Source organism: Oncorhynchus gorbuscha, linkage group LG07 (assembly GCF_021184085.1).
Source record: "Oncorhynchus gorbuscha isolate QuinsamMale2020 ecotype Even-year linkage group LG07, OgorEven_v1.0, whole genome shotgun sequence".
NCBI classification, from domain to species: Eukaryota; Metazoa; Chordata; class Actinopteri; order Salmoniformes; family Salmonidae; genus Oncorhynchus; species Oncorhynchus gorbuscha.
In genome coordinates, this window is record NC_060179.1 from 61,918,284 (window position 1) to 61,937,566 (window position 19,283).

The 19,283-nt window shown below is 44.8% G+C and overlaps 1 protein-coding gene across 5 annotated transcripts in view; it reads right to left on the reverse strand.

The window, feature by feature from the left end:
• Positions 1 to 2,612: 2,612 nt before the first annotated feature.
• LOC124040169 (inactive rhomboid protein 1-like) overlaps positions 2,613 to 19,283 on the reverse strand; it is a 65,471-nt gene continuing 48,800 nt past the window's right edge. For all 5 annotated transcript variants that reach the window (XM_046357088.1, XM_046357091.1, XM_046357089.1 and 2 more), the window contains 13 exons: positions 18,944 to 19,150; positions 16,888 to 17,016; positions 16,556 to 16,725; positions 15,693 to 15,950; positions 15,032 to 15,143; positions 14,794 to 14,868; positions 12,464 to 12,625; positions 12,255 to 12,355; positions 11,988 to 12,146; positions 10,468 to 10,644; positions 5,007 to 5,160; positions 4,540 to 4,763; positions 2,613 to 4,226 (listed from right to left, as the gene is read on the reverse strand). In XM_046357088.1, coding sequence (XP_046213044.1) covers positions 4,031 to 4,226; positions 4,540 to 4,763; positions 5,007 to 5,160; positions 10,468 to 10,644; positions 11,988 to 12,146; positions 12,255 to 12,355; positions 12,464 to 12,625; positions 14,794 to 14,868; positions 15,032 to 15,143; positions 15,693 to 15,950; positions 16,556 to 16,725; positions 16,888 to 17,016; positions 18,944 to 19,150 — 2,124 coding nt within the window. In that variant the 3' untranslated portion in view covers positions 2,613 to 4,030. The remainder of the gene's footprint in view (positions 4,227 to 4,539; positions 4,764 to 5,006; positions 5,161 to 10,467; positions 10,645 to 11,987; positions 12,147 to 12,254; positions 12,356 to 12,463; positions 12,626 to 14,793; positions 14,869 to 15,031; positions 15,144 to 15,692; positions 15,951 to 16,555; positions 16,726 to 16,887; positions 17,017 to 18,943; positions 19,151 to 19,283) is intronic.

The window sequence follows — 19,283 nt, forward strand, 5'->3', positions numbered from 1 at the left end:
GGCAGAGAAGCATCTGTAAGGTGGGATACATGGAATAGCTCCTAAACATACTACCTAGTTATATGGCATTCAGTCTACAGGCAGAGAAGCATCTGTAAGGTGGGATACATGGAATAGCTCCTAAACATACTACCTAGTTATATGGCATTCAGTCTACAGGCAGAGAAGCATCTGTAAGGTGGGATACATGGAATAGCTCCTAAACATACTGCCTAGTTATATGGCATTCAGTCTACAGGCAGAGAAGCATCTGTAAGGTGGGATACATGGAATAGCTCCTAAACATACTACCTAGTTATATGGCATTCAGTCTACAGGCAGAGAAGCATCTGTAAGGTGGGATACATGGAATAGCTCCTAAACATACTACCTAGTTATATGGCATTCAGTCTACAGGCAGAGAAGCATCTGTAAGGTGGGATACATGGAATAGCTCCTAAACATACTACCTAGTTATATGGCATTCAGTCTACAGGCAGAGAAGCATCTGTAAGGTGGGATACATGGAATAGCTCCTAAACATACTGCCTAGTTATATGGCATTCAGTCTACAGGCAGAGAAGCATCTGTAAGGTGGGATACATGGAATAGCTCCTAAACATACTACCTAGTTATATGGCATTCAGTCTACAGGCAGAGAAGCATCTGTAAGGTGGGATACATGGAATAGCTCCTAAACATACTACCTAGTTATATGGCATTCAGTCTACAGGCAGAGAAGCATCTGTAAGGTGGGATACATGGAATAGCTCCTAAACATACTACCTAGTTATATGGCATTCAGTCTACAGGCAGAGAAGCATCTGTAAGGTGGGATACATGGAATAGCTCCTAAACATACTACCTAGTTATATGGCATTCAGTCTACAGGCAGAGAAGCATCTGTAAGGTGGGATACATGGAATAGCTCCTAAACATACTACCTAGTTATATGGCATTCAGTCTACAGGCAGAGAAGCATCTGTAAGGTGGGATACATGGAATAGCTCCTAAACATACTACCTAGTTATATGGCATTCAGTCTACAGGCAGAGAAGCATCTGTAAGGTGGGATACATGGAATAGCTCCTAAACATACTGCCTAGTTATATGGCATTCAGTCTACAGGCAGAGAAGCATCTGTAAGGTGGGATACATGGAATAGCTCCTAAACATACTACCTAGTTATATGGCATTCAGTCTACAGGCAGAGAAGCATCTGTAAGGTGGGATACATGGAATAGCTCCTAAACATACTACCTAGTTATATGGCATTCAGTCTACAGGCAGAGAAGCATCTGTAAGGTGGGATACATGGAATAGCTCCTAAACATACTACCTAGTTATATGGCATTCAGTCTACAGGCAGAGAAGCATCTGTAAGGTGGGATACATGGAATAGCTCCTAAACATACTACCTAGTTATATGGCATTCAGTCTACAGGCAGAGAAGCATCTGTAAGGTGGGATACATGGAATAGCTCCTAAACATACTACCTAGTTATATGGCATTCAGTCTACAGGCAGAGAAGCATCTGTAAGGTGGGATACATGGAATAGCTCCTAAACATACTACCTAGTTATATGGCATTCAGTCTACAGGCAGAGAAGCATCTGTAAGGTGGGATACATGGAATAGCTCCTAAACATACTACCTAGTTATATGGCATTCAGTCTACAGGCAGAGAAGCATCTGTAAGGTGGGATTCATGGAATAGCTCCTAAACATACTACCTAGATATTATACCTTGGCTGCAAATAAGGGTTTGTCATATTCAGCTTTCTATCGACAGGAGACTTGAGTGGAGTCGACACACTGATTAACTTTGAATTACAGACTCAGTGTGTGTGTGTGTGTGTGTGTGTGTGTGTGTGTGTGTGTGTGTGTGTGTGTGTGTGTGTGTGTGTGTGTGTGTGTGTGTGTGTGTGTGTGTGTGTGTGTGTGTGTGTGTGTTTAATGGCTGGTGACTCAAGGAGAGGGGGGTGGAAGAGAGAATTAGTAAACCGCAAAAGAGAGAGGACTTGAAGCGCACCATAAATTACAGTCTCTGTGTGTGTGTGTGTGTGTGTGTGTGTGTGTGTGTGTGTGTGTGTGTGTGTGTGTGTGTGTGTGTGTGTGTGTGTGTGTGTGTGTGTGTGTGTGTGTGTGTGTGTGTGTGTGTGTGTGTGTGTGTGTATGCGTGGGAAGAGGCTGGCGACTCAAGGGGAGGCAGAGAGAATTAGTCAGCGACAAAAGAAATGTCTTGAAGTGCACCATTAAGAGTTGTGTGGGATAAACATGTCACGTTTAAATCACGAGGCCAGAGCCACGGAACAACATAGTCGACATTAGCCTACAAAATCAACTAGCAGAGACAATGTGGATAACACAGAGTACTAGAAATGTTTCTATGCACACAATGTGTGCATTATATATCTTACTTTAAGAGCCATTCAGACTACGTTTGTTTAAGGGTATATGAGGACATCAGACATGCATCTTGTGTACGTTACATGTTCCTGATGGCAGCCATCAAAGCAACTCTGCCATCTACTGGGGGAAGCAAGCATGTGCAACAAGGCATAGGACAGTTTCAGATCCCTCACACACACACAACAGAAATAAATTGGACACACAGACAGAAAGCGTCAGTTTGTGTTGCTGTATTGGCAGGTACAGATAAGCAGGTAGCTAAAACGCTACCCTCCAAACACTCACCACTACTTAGACAGCAGTACACATGTTAACCTACAAGTGTTTTGTCTAGTGTAATATAGGGCACACATGACACACTATTCCCTATATAGTTCACTGTACAGAGCAGTGTTACCCAAGGGGGGGTGAGGGGTCGGCAGCCCCCCCCCCCAAAAAAACACTTGTAATTTGTAATAGTTGAATGCAAAAGGTGCATTTTCGGTATTGGGTAGTGCATCATTAGTTCCTCTTGTCATGTCAGTCATTGCATACATTAGAGAGCTATTTATAACCTATTTATAACTAACACATGTCAGCTAATGTTTTTTAGCCCATAGATTTTGTGGTAATTTTTGAGTTACTCAAATATCACATGAATACACATGAGGCTCTGCAAAATGTCTACAATTGCAGGAAATAAGCGTTTACAACTCTCCGCCAACAAGAGGGGTGTGAACACTTGGTGTCATGAACAATGCTTGTGTCATTGTGAGATGTTCTCCAACGCTGGAAGGGGGCCTGAGTGAAAACGTTTGGGAACCTCTGGTATAGAGAATAGTGTGCCATTGAGACTTGGACCTAGATATGGCAGTAATAACCAAGGCACCAGAGGCAGTCATCGTACAGTACTACAGGAATCCCTTTTCTTTCCTGTGAGATAGTTCCCTGTCTGAGGTCATCCAATAAACCAATACAACTTTTCGTCAGCTTTATGACGTGTGTAGAAAAATACAAAACAAAATCCCTCCACAGCTGTATGTGGTCTGACGGCCACAAGGTGGTGCTGTTGTGTCTGTTTTTAATAAGAGCAGCGGCAAGGCAACAGTCACATTTACCCCCCCACCCCCGCCTTCTCTCTTTAAGTCTTTATGCTTTGAAAGTGACAGGTCACTCGCAAGCAATGTCCAAATCAACAAAATCAAATGGAGACAGATCAACAGTTATTAAGATCAACAGTTATTTTTCCAAGATTGGCAATCTTCACATCCAATGTCCTGAATACTACACCAAATATGGCCGCCGGTCTGGTCCATGCCGTGACGTTGCTTAGAGTCTTGTTCACCAGCCGACCCTTTCGTCCTGCTATCCTGGCGCGTGAGGCTATAGTTCTTTGAGATTGTCCATTCTAGTCATCTGGTCCATGCCGTGACATTGCTTAGAGTCTCGTTCACCAGCCGACCCTTTCGTCCTGCTATCCTGGCGCGTGAGGCTATAGTTCTTTGAGATTGTCCATTCTAGTCATCTGGTCCATGCCGTGACGTTGCTTAGAGTCTCGTTCACCAGCCGACCCTTTCGTCCTGCTATCCTGGCGCGTGAGGCTATAGTTCTTTGAGATTGTCCATTCTAGTCATTGCAATTGTACCGTCAAAGGCCTGGTCAGTGGAGGTGGGCGTTGAGGTCATACTTGTCACAGAACTTGTCAGTGAGGGGAATACAGGTGAGGTACTCACACCACTCACACTTGACTGGGTGTATGTAGAACAGTACAGCCAGTCCTGAGAAGAGACCCAGGAACACCAACAGGAACACACAGATCTGGACACGCTTACGGTACATGTCCGAACGGCCAAAACTGGAAATAATAAAGAGAATAAGATCATAAAATCAATATTAGTAATATTATTTTATGTATTAAAGGGTATAGCATAACCTTGAGGCCATATTTAATTTCAATGTAATAATAAAATATATAAAAATATTACCCAAAGTAACTTAAAGTTCCAGTAAAACCTAATATATTCAGATATATGAGGCCGCAAACCCAGAACCAACTGAGCCATTTAGATCTGAGCCACATTATTCTTTTTTTTGAAGTAGTTCAAAGTGCTTTACATTACAGACACAAAAAAATCCCCCAAATATTACTAAATCAAACCAGCTCTCACCTGATGTATGGCAGAAAGGAGAAGGAGAGGAAGAGTCCAGAGATGAATCCGGAGATGTGGGCGAAGTTGTCTATCCAGGGCAGCATGCCAAAGGAGAAGAGAAAGATGACGACACACAACAGCTTGGTGAAAGCCCTCCACGGACGCTCCAGGATCTGCCAGCTCTGGAACAGCTCAACAAACAGACAGGCCAGGATACCAAACTGAGAGCCAGCTGGACCCACCTGGGGACGAAGGGGGAGGGGGAGCAGGATAACAGAAAGAGAGACACACATTGTGTCATATTGGCAGTTAAATACTTGGCCTCCTGCCACCTAAGGGACAGCCAGTGGAATGACAACAAAACAAAATGACATTTGAGATTCTTGTTTATTATGGCTGCATTGCATCATAAACAAACAAATATCCCATAATTACACCAGTGATATCACTAGACCTATATGATCAGTGTATCTACAGTACTGTACCTCTGCTCTGTAGGGTAGGAAGATGGCGCTGGCCAGGTTGCCAGTGATGCCAGAGACGATGTAGATGATAGAGATCCTCAGCCAGCCGGCCAGCTTCTCTAAGTCCCTCAGGATGGTCATCTGGAAGAGCACCGACACCAGGCAGTGCAGGATCCTACAGGGATACAAATGAGCAAATAAATAAAGACATGGAGAGTTTCAGCAGGTTACAAACAACATTATTTTCCAATAGGGTCTGGCTCCAGCAAATGCATTTTCACGCCACAGACACTGTGAGACATACAACATGAGACAGGAGGTTGGTGCCAGAGACGATGGTGCGTTACCGCCCCCAACAGCACGGGTGGTGAAATTACATGTATAATTAGAAGCTACCGAGCCTAGCTAGCGTGTACTCACAAGCTGCACAAGTAACAGTGGTTAACAGAGCTAGTGTGTCGACTGGTATGTGTGAAGCACACTAACGCCCTGGAACAAAGCTGACTCGCAATACACAAGACAAACAACCGTCTACAGGTTGCGCATTCACATAACATTTGAGACGCAAAAATACGATTTTCTTGCCCAAATATCAAATCAAATCAAATCAAATTTATTTATATAGATTTTCTTGCCCAAATACATGGTGGCTAGCTTCCTAATTTATTCATGATGTTTGACAGCATCATGCAGAACAGAAACTGGATCAGGTGGACTGGGGACAGGACAAAGTTTAAACATATTGAACACAACTTGTCTAATACCATTTAATATTTTACATATATACAGTACCAGTCAAAAGTTTGGACACACCTACTCATTCAAGAGTTTTTCTTTATTTGTACTATTTTCTACATTGTAGAATAATAGTGAAGATATCAAAACTATGAAATAACACATATGGAATCATGAAGTAACCAAACAAGTGTTAAACAAATCAAAATACATTTTAGATTTTAGATTCTTCAAAGTAGCCACCAATGACAGCTTTGCACACTCTTGCAATTCTCTCAACCAGCTTCACATGCTTTTCCAACAGTCTTGAAGGAGTTCCCACATATGCTGAGCACTTGTTGGTTGCTTTTCCTTCACTCAGCGGTCCAACTCATCCCAAACCATCTCAATTGGGTTGAGGTCAGGTGATTGTTGAGGCCAAGTCATCTGATGCAGCACTCCATTGTCACGCCTTGGTCTTAGTATTTTGTGTTTTCGGAGATAGGAGCCGACGATACGAGGGAACACGGTTGGCAAGGAAGCCCGAAAAGCAGCCCAAAAAAATTATTGGGGGGGGGGCTTAAATGGAGTATGGCTATGCCAGGTAGGAGACCTGCGCAAACTCCCTGTGCTTACCGGGGGGCTAGAGAGACCGGACAGGCACCGTGTTATGCTATGGAGCGCACGGTGTTTCCAGTGCGGGTGCATAGCCCGGTGCGGCACATACCAGCCCTTCGTATTGGCCGGGCTAGAGTGGGCATCGAGCCATGTAAGGTTGGGCAGGCTCGGTGCTCAAGAGCTCCAGTACGCCTGCACGGTCCGGTCTATCCAGAGCCAACTCTCCTTGTTAATCGTGAGGAGCCTAGGAGGAGACCAGAACCAGAGCCGGTGTTAGAGGTGAGCGAAGCAGAGACTGTGAAGGAGTTAATGGGGAAAGTGGAGGAGAGAGTAATGAGGGAGTTGCTAGCATGGTGCTATAGGTACAATATTCGTCCGACGGAGCGTGTCGGGGATTTAATGGCACCTGGGTCAGCGCTCCATGCTCATCCTGAGGTGCGTGTTAGTCGGCCTCCTGTGTACCTACCTAGCCTTGCACGTCCTGTGCCAGTCCTGCTCTCAGGCTCTCCAGTACACCTTCACGGTCCAGTCCATCCTGTGCCACCTTCACACACCAGTCCTCCGGTAGCAGCTCCCCGCACCAGGCTTCCTGTGCGTGTCCTCGCTCCAGTATCACCAGTGCCAGCACCACGCATCAGGCCTACAGTGCGCCTCGCCTCTCCTGTGCTGTCGGAGTCTCCCGCCTCTCCAGCGCTGTCGGAGCCTTTCTCCTCTCCTGCGCTACCGGAGTCTCCTGTCTGTTCAGCGCTATCAGAGCCTTCCTCCTCTACAGTGCTGCCGGAGCCTCCTGCCTGCATGGAGCAGCCTGAGCTGTCAGTCTGCATGATGCAGCCAGAGCTGTCAGTCTGCAAAGAGTTGCCAGTCTGCAAGGAGCTGCCAGTCTGCAGGGTGCTGTCAGCCTGCATGGAGCAGTCAGAGCTGTCAGTCTGCAAGGAGCTGTCAGTCTGCATAGAGCAGCTAGATCCGCCAGTCAACCAGTCTCTTCCAGATCTGGCAGTCAACCAGTCTCTTCCAGATCTGCTAGTCAACCAGAATCTTCCAGATCCGCCAGCCAGCCAGGATCTACCGGAGCCTACTACCTACCTGAGCTTCATCTCAGTACTGGGCGTCCTCTCAGTACTGGGCTTCCTCTCAGTACTGGGCTTCCCCTCAGTTCCGGGCTGCCCCTCAGTCCTGTGCTGCCCCTCAGTCCCGAGCTGCCCCTCAGTCCCGAGCTGCCCCTCAGTCCCGAGCTGCCCCTCAGTCCCGAGCTGTCCCTCAGTCCCGAGATGCCCCTCAGTCACGAGCTGCTCCTCAGTTCTGTGGGGTTCTGGGTGAGGACTATTAGTCCATGGTCGGCGGCGAGGGTGGATTATCCCAGGACGCGAAGGGGAGGAACTAGGACATTAATGGAGTGGGGTCCACGTCCCGAGCCGGAACCGCCACCATGGACAGACGCCCACCCGGACCCTCCCTATGGTTTTGAGGTGCGTCCGGGAGTCCGCACCTTAGGGGGTGGGGGTTCTGTCACGCCTTGGTCTTAGTATTTTGTGTTTTCTTTATTATTTGGTCAGGCCAGGGTGTGACATGGGGTTATGTTGTTGTATTTTGTATTGGGGTTTTTGTATTATTGGGATTGCGGCTGAGTAGGGGTGTTGTATGGGCTTGGCTGCCTGAGGCGGTTCTCAATCAGAGTCAGGTGATTCTCGTTGTCTCTGATTGGGAACCGTATTTAGGTAGCCTGGTTTCGCTTTGTATTTCGTGGGTGATTGTTCCTGTCTCTGTGTAGTTTCACCAGATAGGCTGTAATTAGGTTTCACGTTCCGTTTGTTGTTTTGTATTTTGTTTAGTTATTTCATGTGTCACTTTTTCTTTTAAAGTCATGAGTAACCACCACGCTGCATTTCGGTCCGACTCTCTTTATACAAGCGAAGAACAACGTTACATCCATCACTCTCCTTCTTGGTCAAATAGCCCTTACACAGCCTGGAGGTGTGTTGGGTAATTGTCCTGTTGAAAAACAAATGACAGTCCCACTAAGCACAAACCAGATGGGATGGCATATTGCTGCAGAATGCTGCGGTAGCCATGCTGGTTAAGTGTGCCTTGAATTTGAAATAAATCACTAACAGTGTCACCAGCAAAGCACCCCCACACCATCACACCTCCTCCTGCATGCTTCACGATTGGAACCACACATGCGGAGATCATCCGTTCACCTCCTCTGCGTCTCACAAAGACACAGCGGAACCAAAAATCTCCAATTTGGATTCATCAAACCAAAGGACAGATTTCCATTAATGTCCATTTCTAATTTTTCTTGCCCCAAGCAAGTCTCTCCTTATTATTGGTGTCCTTTAGTAGTGGTTTCTTTGCAGCAATTCGACCATGAAGGCCTGATTCACACAGTCTCCTCTGAACAGTTGATGTTGAGATGTGTCTGTGAATCTGTGAATCATTTATTTGGGCTGCAATTTCTGAGGCTGGTAACTAATGAACTTATCCTCTGCAGCAGAGGTAACTCTGTGTCATCCTTTCCTGTGGCAGTCCTCATGAGAGCCAGTTTCATCATAGAACTTGATGATGCACTTGAAGAAACTTTCAAAGTTCTTGAAATGTTCTGTATTGTCTGACCTTCATGTCTTAAAGTAATGATGGACTATCATTTCTCTTTGCTTATTTAAGCTGTTCTTGCCATAATTTGGACTTGGTCTTTTACCAAATAGGGCTATCTTTTGTATACCACCCTTACCTTGTCACAAAACAACTGAGTGGCTCAAACACGTTAAGAAGGAAAGAAATTCCACAAATTAACTTTTAACAAGCAAATCTGTTAATTGAAATGTATTCCAGGTGACTACCTCATGAAGCTGGTTGAGAGAATGTGTGTGCAAATCTGTCATTAGGGCAAAGGATGGCTTCTTTGAAGAATCTCAAATATAACATATATTTTTATTTGTTTAATCATTCTTTGGTCACTACATGATTCCATGTAGATTATTTCATCATTTTGAATGTCTTCACTATTATTCTACCATGTAGAAAATAGTAAAAACAAAGAAAAACCCGGGAATGAGTAGTTGTGTCCAAACTTTTTACTGGTATTATATATATATCTTACTTCACCCCCCCCCTTTTTTTAAACTTTAAAAACCAACTCACACACAAACAATGACTACATCTCATCTGCCCAGACCTGCATGCTTACACCCCAATTGCTAGTGCCTGCATTATTGTTTGCCACTTGACCTTACATTTTCCAGTGATTTTGTTCATGGTCGCTCATGCTATTTCAATAATAAATCATTGGATTTTTCCATTGTGTCAATGATGGCGGATTGATTGACTTCCAAGTATTTAGTATATGTTTTTTCAAGATGAGTGATGAGAAGAGCATCATCCAGCTCACCAGGTATCTCACTACACGACGGATCAAAAGTAAGTTTACATTGTAGTACTTCCTGTAATACAGCCAACTTTCTAGCCCCGCCCACAACTTCCAGACTTGATAGCATTCCCAGAAAGCATGTGAGATATACCAGTTTTACACTTGAGACATCGACTCTGAAATCTCTTGTATAATAAATGCTATACATTCGTTTATACTCGATTAAGCATACGTTTTCTGTCATTTCTTTAATTATGCTCCAACTTTCCCTCCATCTTGTGCCAACATCAGTTCTTTTGAAAAAAAATTCTCAGAGATTGTCGTTTGGATATGCTCTACGCAAGGTTATGTATATCTTCCCTATCAAATGAACATACCTTTCTGGCTCAAATAAGATTCCCACAATGTTGCTCTGATGTCTTAAAGATTTAAAACTGAAATTTTGTGATATGTAACTTTTAAGTTGGATGTATTTGAAACTTTCTACACTGGTCAGTCCAAAATGACTTCTTAATTCTGTCATGGAAATAAATGTATTTCCTGTTACCAAGTCACTTACGGATTCTATGCCTTTACTTTTCCATGTGGACCAATTTATCTGGTAATTTCTGAAAAGCTATCCAAGGATTGTACCACAGGGTTGTGTTTTTAGGGAGTGATATTGGTTCTTGTAGAATATGTGTTCTTAACTATGAAGTTGTTCATGTTCTTAGCTTAACCCTTTTAAAAATAGACACATAAAAATATTCTAATGATTATTCTTTACAGAGAAACACTACTCACCCTGCATGGAGGAATAGAGAGAGCCAGAGTCTGTAGAATTGGTCTGGGATCTCAGGGTTGAGGAAAGGAAGCAGGCCACACACATCATCCATACAGGCCACCTGGGAGCAGAGAGTCGCGTCCTCGTGGAAGTAGCCCTTCATAAAGTCACAGTACTCTCTGGACGTGATCTCGCACCTGAATAGTGAACACACAAGACAAGCCATTACAACGTCAACTACCTATATCTGTGAAGACTGAGGGAACTGAACAGCATAAAGTACAGGCTCCTCAGCAACACACTTTCAAAACATAGTTAACTGTTTCAATAAGTCATATAGCAGGGATCATGAACTAGATATTTTCTTGAGTGGATGCTCAGGAGGCCAGAACATAATTACAAATCATTTATAGACCGCAGATTGACCACAAGAAGCCAAAACAGATGACTAAAACATAATCACTATACAATCACATATACAGCTCTGGAAAAATTATCCTCACAGTGGGTGCGAGACCTGGAGAGGCCTACAAGCCACAGTGTCTCGCACCCACTGTGAAATTTGGTGGAGGATCTGTGATGATCTGGGGGTTCTTCAGCAAGGCTGGAATAGGACAGATGTGTCTTTGTGAAGGACGCATGAATCAAGCCAAGTACAATGTTGTCCTGGAAGAAAACTTGCTTCCTTCTGCTCTGACAATGTTCCCCAACTCTGAGGATTGGTTTTTCAGCAGGAGAATGCTCCATGCCACACAGCCAGGTCAATCAAGGTGTGGCTGGATGACCACCAAATCAAGACCCTGTCATGGCCAGCCCAATCTCCAGACCTGAACCCCATTGAAAACCTCTGGAATGTGATTAAGAGGAAGATGGATGGTCACACGCCATCAAACAAAGCCGAGCTGCTTGAATTTTTGCGCCAGGAGTGGCATAAAGTCACCCAACATCAATGTGAAAGACTGGCAGAGAGCAGGACAAGATGCATGAAAGCTGTGATTGAAAATCAGGGTTATTCCACCAAATATTGATTTCTGAACTCTTCCCAAGTTAAAACATTAGTATTGTGTTGTTTAGAAATGAATACGAACATATTTATTTTGCATTATTCGAGGTCTGGCAACACCGCATATTTTTTGTTATTTTGACCAGTTGTCATTTCCTGCAAATAAATGCTCTAAATTACAATATTTTTATTTGGAATTTGGGAGAAATATTGTCAGTAGTTTACAGAATAAAAACCTTTTTATTTAATTTTACCTAAACACATACGTATAAATAGTCAAATCAGAGAAACGGATACTTTTGCAGTGGTCTCTTAATTTTTTCTAGAGCTGTATCTTTATATTATGCCTAAAAATACTTTGGAATAGATTTCCAAAATGTTAATCACTTGGAGCTAATTTTCCAACCTTTTACCAGTATTTTATGTCCAACAATATATATATTTTTTTAAATCAGAAAAATTGAGGGGCCAGTTGAGGAAACTCATATAGTATTCACCACTACCGTGCAGTTTGTGGAGGGTACTGTCTGTCCTCACCTCCCTTTGGTCCCAATGCAGCATGGCCGTCCGGTGATGGCACAGTCTACGTGGGGGAGGTTAGTGTGGTTGCCTGGGTTGTACCTGGTACACACTGGCCACTTGGTGATGTCATCAGGCCACTCATGAGGCGACACAGAGGCTGGCTCCAGGCATATTCTGAAAAGAGAGGAACCGAGGAAAGAACATATAATGTATAGAGGGAAGAGGGGATAAAGAAGAAGAGAGGGAGATGGATGAAGAGGAGAGAGAGGAGCAGTTTATTACCTGGGGTCCTGGTGGCAGACTGAGCCGTGCTGACGGACCTTCCCCTCCAGGAGAGGAGCACTGGGGTGATGAGGCCACTTCACCCACACTGCTAGAGTAGACTGGAGAGGGAGAACAGGGGGAGAGAGAGACAGGGGTGAATTGCTGCAGATTGTAGGATATTAAATATAATATGACTGCAACAGTAGTGGAACACCAGGGTAACTCACCGAGCACTCCTCCTGTGACGTCTGAAGACAGCCGGAGCGGTCATTCCTCACACAGCAGGCTGACTCCCGCTCTCTTCCTCTCTTCTCCTGGATCAGGTCATGGACCTGCTGGTCCTGACGCATGCAGGGGGAGAACTTAGCCCCCAGGTGGATTAGCGCCTCCTGCAGGTCAGGGGGAAGGTGTACAGTCAGAACACAGACAAGGGGCTCTATTTTCGGCTGGCGCTACGGCAGCACACGTGCCAGACGTAAGTTCGTTTTGACATTACAGCATGTAAAAACAGATACTCTGGCATTTTGCACTACATGCGCAAGGTTCATCAATTTACCTGTCTCATATCAATTTACCTGTCTCATATCAATTTACCTGTCTCATATCAATTTACCTGTCTCATATCAATTTACCTGTCTCATATCAATTTACCTGTCTCATATCAATTTACCTGTCTCATATCAATTTACCTGTCTCATATCAATTTACCTGTCTAATATCAATTTACCTGTCTAATATCAATTTACCTTTCTAATATCAATTTACCTGTCTCATATCAATTTACCTATCTAATATCAATTTACCTGTCTAATATCAATTTACCTGTCTCATATCAATTTACCTGTCTCATATCAATTTACCTGTCTCATATCAATTTACCTGTCTCATATCAATTTACCTGTCTCATATCAATTTACCTGTCTCATATCAATTTACCTGTCTCATATCAATTTACCTATCTAATATCAATTTACATTTCTAATATCAATTTACCTGTCTAATATCAATTTACCTGTCTAATATCAATTTACCTGTCTCATATCAATTTACCTATCTAATATCAATTTACATTTCTAATATCAATTTACCAGTCTCATATCAATTTACCTGTCTCATATCAATTTACCTGTCTAATATAAATTTACCTGTCTAATATAAATTTACCTATCTAATATCAATTTACATTTCTAATATCAATTTACCTTTCTAATATCAATTTACCTATCTAATATCAATTTACCTTTCTAATATCAATTTACCTGTCTAATATCAATTTACCTGTCTCATATCAATTTACATGTCTCATATCAATTTACATGTCTAATATCAATTTACCTCTCTAATATCAATTTACCTCTCTAATATCAATTTACCTGTTTAATATCAATTTACCTATCTAATATCAGCTAGCTTGCACTGAGGTAGCAATATTTGTGGTATGTCCTTGAAAACAAGTGCAAAAGCAGGGGTTGGAATCAGTTCAGGGAACAGAACTGAAACAGGAAAGGAACCGAATCAGAACCGGGAACAAAAGGGATCTATACTTTTCCGGGAAACAGAACCATTATTTTAAAAGCATGGGAACCGGTTTATAACATTATTTAACGTTGCAGGCATTTTTTTTGTCCCACAAAAAGAGCAACAAAACAGCTATGCAAAGCCCTCCCTCTGTCTCTCAGAAACTTCTTCCAGTGTCTGCCTGCCAGCAGAAAATCTTTGTCAGAGTGCGTGCGTGTTTAGGCCTCTGAAGCATAGGCTTCTGTAGCCTACTGACATTACAAGCATGATTCAGAATTCTGGTGCCGGTCTGCACACACAAGCTTGTTAGGTCCAACATTAAGCCATTTCTCTGAAGATCAAAGACATTCAAAGTTCCTCCATAGAAGCTGCACCTCCGTAGGTATAATTCTGTGGGCCTAATTCAGATAATGCATGTCAAAACAAGATCCCCAGTGCTTTAAGCCAAACGTCATTCTCCACCCTCTCTTGCTCTCTCCCCACCCGTAAAATTCTAGTCGCATCTCATGCCCTACACTTTTCTTTCCATCACACATGTAACTATAGACTGCCTGCTCCATAGCAAGCTGCTCTATCCGCACTGATTGGTGAAGTAAATCTGGTCGGAACAGTGGAACGAACTCCCAGAAAATAATGGTTCTGTTCAAAAAGTATTTTGGTTCCAACCCCTGGAGCGCATATCGAGAGATGTAAGACCAACGAAAAGCAGGTATTAGCGGTAAGACGGTTGGTAATGGCATGGATTTTGTGAGCGAAAGCGCAGCCCATCCAGCTGTGACACACAGTTCCCTTATGCTCATGGAACAAGAACGGAGATGTGCTTTTTGTGCCGGAAACCCTTTGTATTAATAAACATTTAATCACCAAAGTTTTATTAAAAGATGAAGTTTGGGAGCAGCATAACAGAGAGTTATGCTACCAGCGCTATGACTTACCATCGGGTACGGTTTGTTCAAATACAACACAGCGTCTCATAGCTGACATATTGGTTTAAATGATCAAATGAAGTCCGTTAGCCTAAAAATAAAGTTACACTTACAGAATTTGGTCCCACCCAGAAGTTTTCTTGTTGCACAAACTTGACATTTTCATAAACACCTTTATTTCTCAATACCTAAAGAGAGACAGGGGAGAAGCCAGACGTCTTTACGAAGTGACATGCAAAGACATAACACATTGACACAACGGATCGCGCATCACATTGTAGCAAAGACTATACAACCATCACTGTAACATTCATAACGCAAACTACGTTATATAACAGTCACTGTACTGACCGAGTCGACGGTCTCATGCTGGGAGAAGCCCACAGGGGCGATGCCGTAGAGACAAACAGTCAGGATGGTGATTAACAGGTGGACAAATGTGATCCAGTAGGTAAAGAAAGGCCTGCGCACACACACACAAACACACACAGAGAGACACAGACACACACACAATATCAATACGGGTATATCACATAGTACAGCAGCTTGCCTCGTCTGTTAGAAAAACTATCTCAGTATGTCAGTGTGGACCTCACATGGACAACAGCTGCATCCACTAGGATAGGAGTTAGTAATGTATGACAACAACTGTGTAAACCATTGTTTCCCACATGGTGTGCTGGGACTCGACCATCTGTTACTGAGTCACACTGTCCTGGTTTGTTTATTAATCTAGAGGCCAGGCCAGTCACAGAAATTAGGTACTTTCTATTATCCGTGATGACTCATACTGTATCTTATCTGGGGCAACCTCAGACACAGCTCCGACCTCCACTACAGATGTGACTGAGCTCTTCTCCTGTAGTGTGATTAAATCTTAGACATGTTTGATGTTACAGTGCGACTATGTGACCATGCCAGAGTTGAAGTCAAATGCATAGCAATGTAGCAAATTCAGAATTCCACATTGAAATGAAATAATCTGAAAATCCTCATTAATAATAAAGTGTACCTGTGGTCGTCCATGTCCTCTATCTGCTGCTGGACGAAGCTGTCGATGCGTTTGCGGTAGGTTCTGTTAGTGAGCCGTCCCACCATCCCTAGGCCGTAGGGCCTCTTCTCCCTGGCGAAGAGCTTCTTGACGGGCACTGTGATCCGCTGGCCCCGTCGCTGCCCACTCACACTCACCACCTCCTGGCGCAGACGCACCTTGGGCTGGACCTGAGACAGTCCAGGTTCTTTACCTTTACGCCAGCCCCGCTCCAGGGGCCTGTGGAGTGGAGTGGTGTGGGAGCGAGCGAGCGAGCGAGAGAGAGAGAGAGAGAGAGAGAGAGAGAGAGAGAGAGAGAGAGAGAGAGAGAGAGAGAGAGAGAGAGAGAGAGAGAGAGAGCGAGAGAGAGAGAGAGAGAGAGAGAGAGAGAGAGAGAGACGGAGAGCGAGAGAGCGAGAGATGGAGAGCGAGAGACAGAGAGCGAGAGCGAGAGAGGGAGAGACGGAGAGCGAGAGAGCGAGAGACGGAGAGCGAGAGACAGAGAGAGAGAGAGAGAGAGAGAGGGAGAGACGGAGAGCGAGAGAGAGAGACAGAGCGCGAGAGACGGAGAGCGAGAGAGAGAGCGAGAGAGAGAGAGAGACGGAGAGCGTAAGAGAGAGAGACAGAGACGGAGAGCGAGAGAGAGAGAGACGGAGAGCGAGAGATGGAGAGCAAGAGACAGAGAGCGAGAGAGAGAGAGACGGAGAGCGAGAGACGGAGAGCGAGAGACGGAGGGCGAGAGAGAGAGAGGGGATAGGGATAGAGAGAGAGAGATGTGTGTTAAGTGAAACTGGCTACAGTAGCAGTAACAACTTGCGTGTGTGATGTCTGTGTGTTCCACTCACAGCATCAGGTGACTCCTCTCCAGTTCGTTCTTGTCCAAGGCGCCACCTGTGAGGTCACTCTCATCCGCTGCTGTGTTAGACTCCTCCTCTTTAATGGCGGCCTCAGACGGAGAATCAAACACATCGTCTGCATAGGTAGACAGCTCCTCATCTCCTCTCCTCAGACCATCCTGCATGGAGGAGGAGAGGAGGAGGAGGAAGGAGCAGGAGCAGGAGGAGGAGCAGGTGGAGGAGGAGGAGGAGAAGGAAAAGAGATGAAGAGGGGCAGGAGGAACTGTGCGAGTATGCTATCTGTGCGTGAATGTGTGATGGGATGTGTGTGTGTTACTCACTCTAGCAAAGAAGGAGGTGTCCAGCTCGTCAGGGAAGTCCACTGTGTCGTCCTCCAGGAAACTCACTGGCATGAAGCTCCGCCTGCGACACCGCCGGGCAGCGCCCTCCCTCTCCCTCACCGTACGGCCCTGACACACACCATCATCATCGTCATCATCATCATCACTATCATCATCCTCACTGTCATCATCATCATGTTGTCATCATCATCACCTTCGTTGTAACCACTAATAAATACTCTCTGATGCACATTTATTGCATGATATTACATTACTGTTGTGTGTGACAATGAGACCATGACGGGTCAATTCCATTTCAATTCCGTCAGTTCAAGAAGGGAATTCAATTTCAAATAGAAATGGAATTGACTCCAACCCGGGATCAAAAACACATCCGGTAAACAGCATCCCCAAAGCCCCAGACCAGTGTCCTCTCTGACTCCTGACAACCATCTGTGGCCAGTGGCCATGATGATTATGATGCTTTGACCTCTTGAGGCGGGATTAGCCCTGCAGCGTTCAATGTTTCAGTTCCAGAATACACAGTATTCTACTGGCTAACAGAACAGACACACAGCTGAGCATTCTGACTGGAGGACGGGACTGACAGCAGTGTTATCCTAATGCCATCTGTTAATGTATGTGTCCCAAATGGCTCCCTATTCCCTATTTAATGCGCAACTTTCAACCAAGGTACCCTATTTCCTATTTAGTGCCAGGGCCCTGGTCAAAAGTAGTGCACTAAATCATAGGGAATAGGGTGCCATTTGGGATGCAAACATTGCCTCCCTCCCCAGCCTAGTCATCTACCTATGTGTCCCCCACCACCCTGCCTGACACCACAGGACAGGAGAGAGGAACAGCCTCTGTACTGTTACACCAAAGCCTAATCCTACAATACAAGCCTGAGCTCAACTTTTACATAACACTGACATTGGTAATCGTCCTATATGATATAAACATACACATACTCTGTGTGTTTGTGCTTGTGTGTGTGTGCGCGTGTGCGTTTGTGTGTCCATAAGCAGGCTACAGTAAACTGGTGTTGTGTGATTAAGTCTCTCAATAACCATTTTGGGCAAAGAGATCAATGCCTAGAACAAACAACGCAATCCAGTAGGGTTCTGCTGTGTTTAGTTGCGTTTTATTGTGCCACCATTAACAAAGACACAGAGCAGAAACTGTTCAATGACCAGAGTCATATCAGACTGGCAGCATCTAAGAGGTACTGACACTACAGAGACTAAGGTGTTTGCATACTTGGCTTGAGTAAACATGAGTCAAGGTGACTCCCAATGATGCATTTAGTTAGATCAAAGCAGTGTCTGTTACTAGAACTGTTTTATCTCAGCTGCTGGAGTATCGGGGATGATTCATCAACAGTACAGTGGTAAACATGCGGGAAACACATCTCCTCCCTGCACGCACACACACACACACACACACACACACACACACACACACACACACACACACACACACACACACACACACACACACACACACACACACACACACACACACACACACACACACACACACACACACACACACACACACACACACACACACACACACACACACACACACACACACACACACACACACACACACACACACACACAGATCCTCATGCACACACACACACACACACACACACACACACACACACACACACACACACACACACACACACACACACACACACACACACACACACACACACGCACACACACACACACACACACACACACACACACACAGATCCTCATGCACACACAGATCACATGCACACACACACACACACACACACACACACACACACACACACACACACACACACACACACACACACACACACACACACACACACACACACACACACACACACACACACAGATCCTCATGCACACACACACACACACACACACACACACACACACACACACACACACACACACACACACACACACACACACACACACACACACACACACACACACACACACACACACACTCTGATCCTCACTGTTGACAATGTCTTTGCAACACACACCTTAACCAGCGCTGCGGCGGCCTTGAAGCTCATGACGGCGACCGACTCTCGCTTGCGACGCCGCGGTAACCTGTTGAGTGCGGAGCGCGAGCTGGAAAAGGAGCAGAGAGAGGCGGCACCAGGGGTGATGGGGGTCTGGGGTACGCTGTAACCATCTACCTCCTCCACCATGCGGAATGCACGGCCCCGCGCCAGGGGGTCCACAATCTACACACACAGAGGCAGACACTGTAATGTCCCATGGGATTGTAAACACCACGGAGCCAAGAATATCCTTTTAGGTTATTTGGTGGTGAACTCACTTGAATAGTTACAACAATGGGGCTCTGCTAAGAGGCTA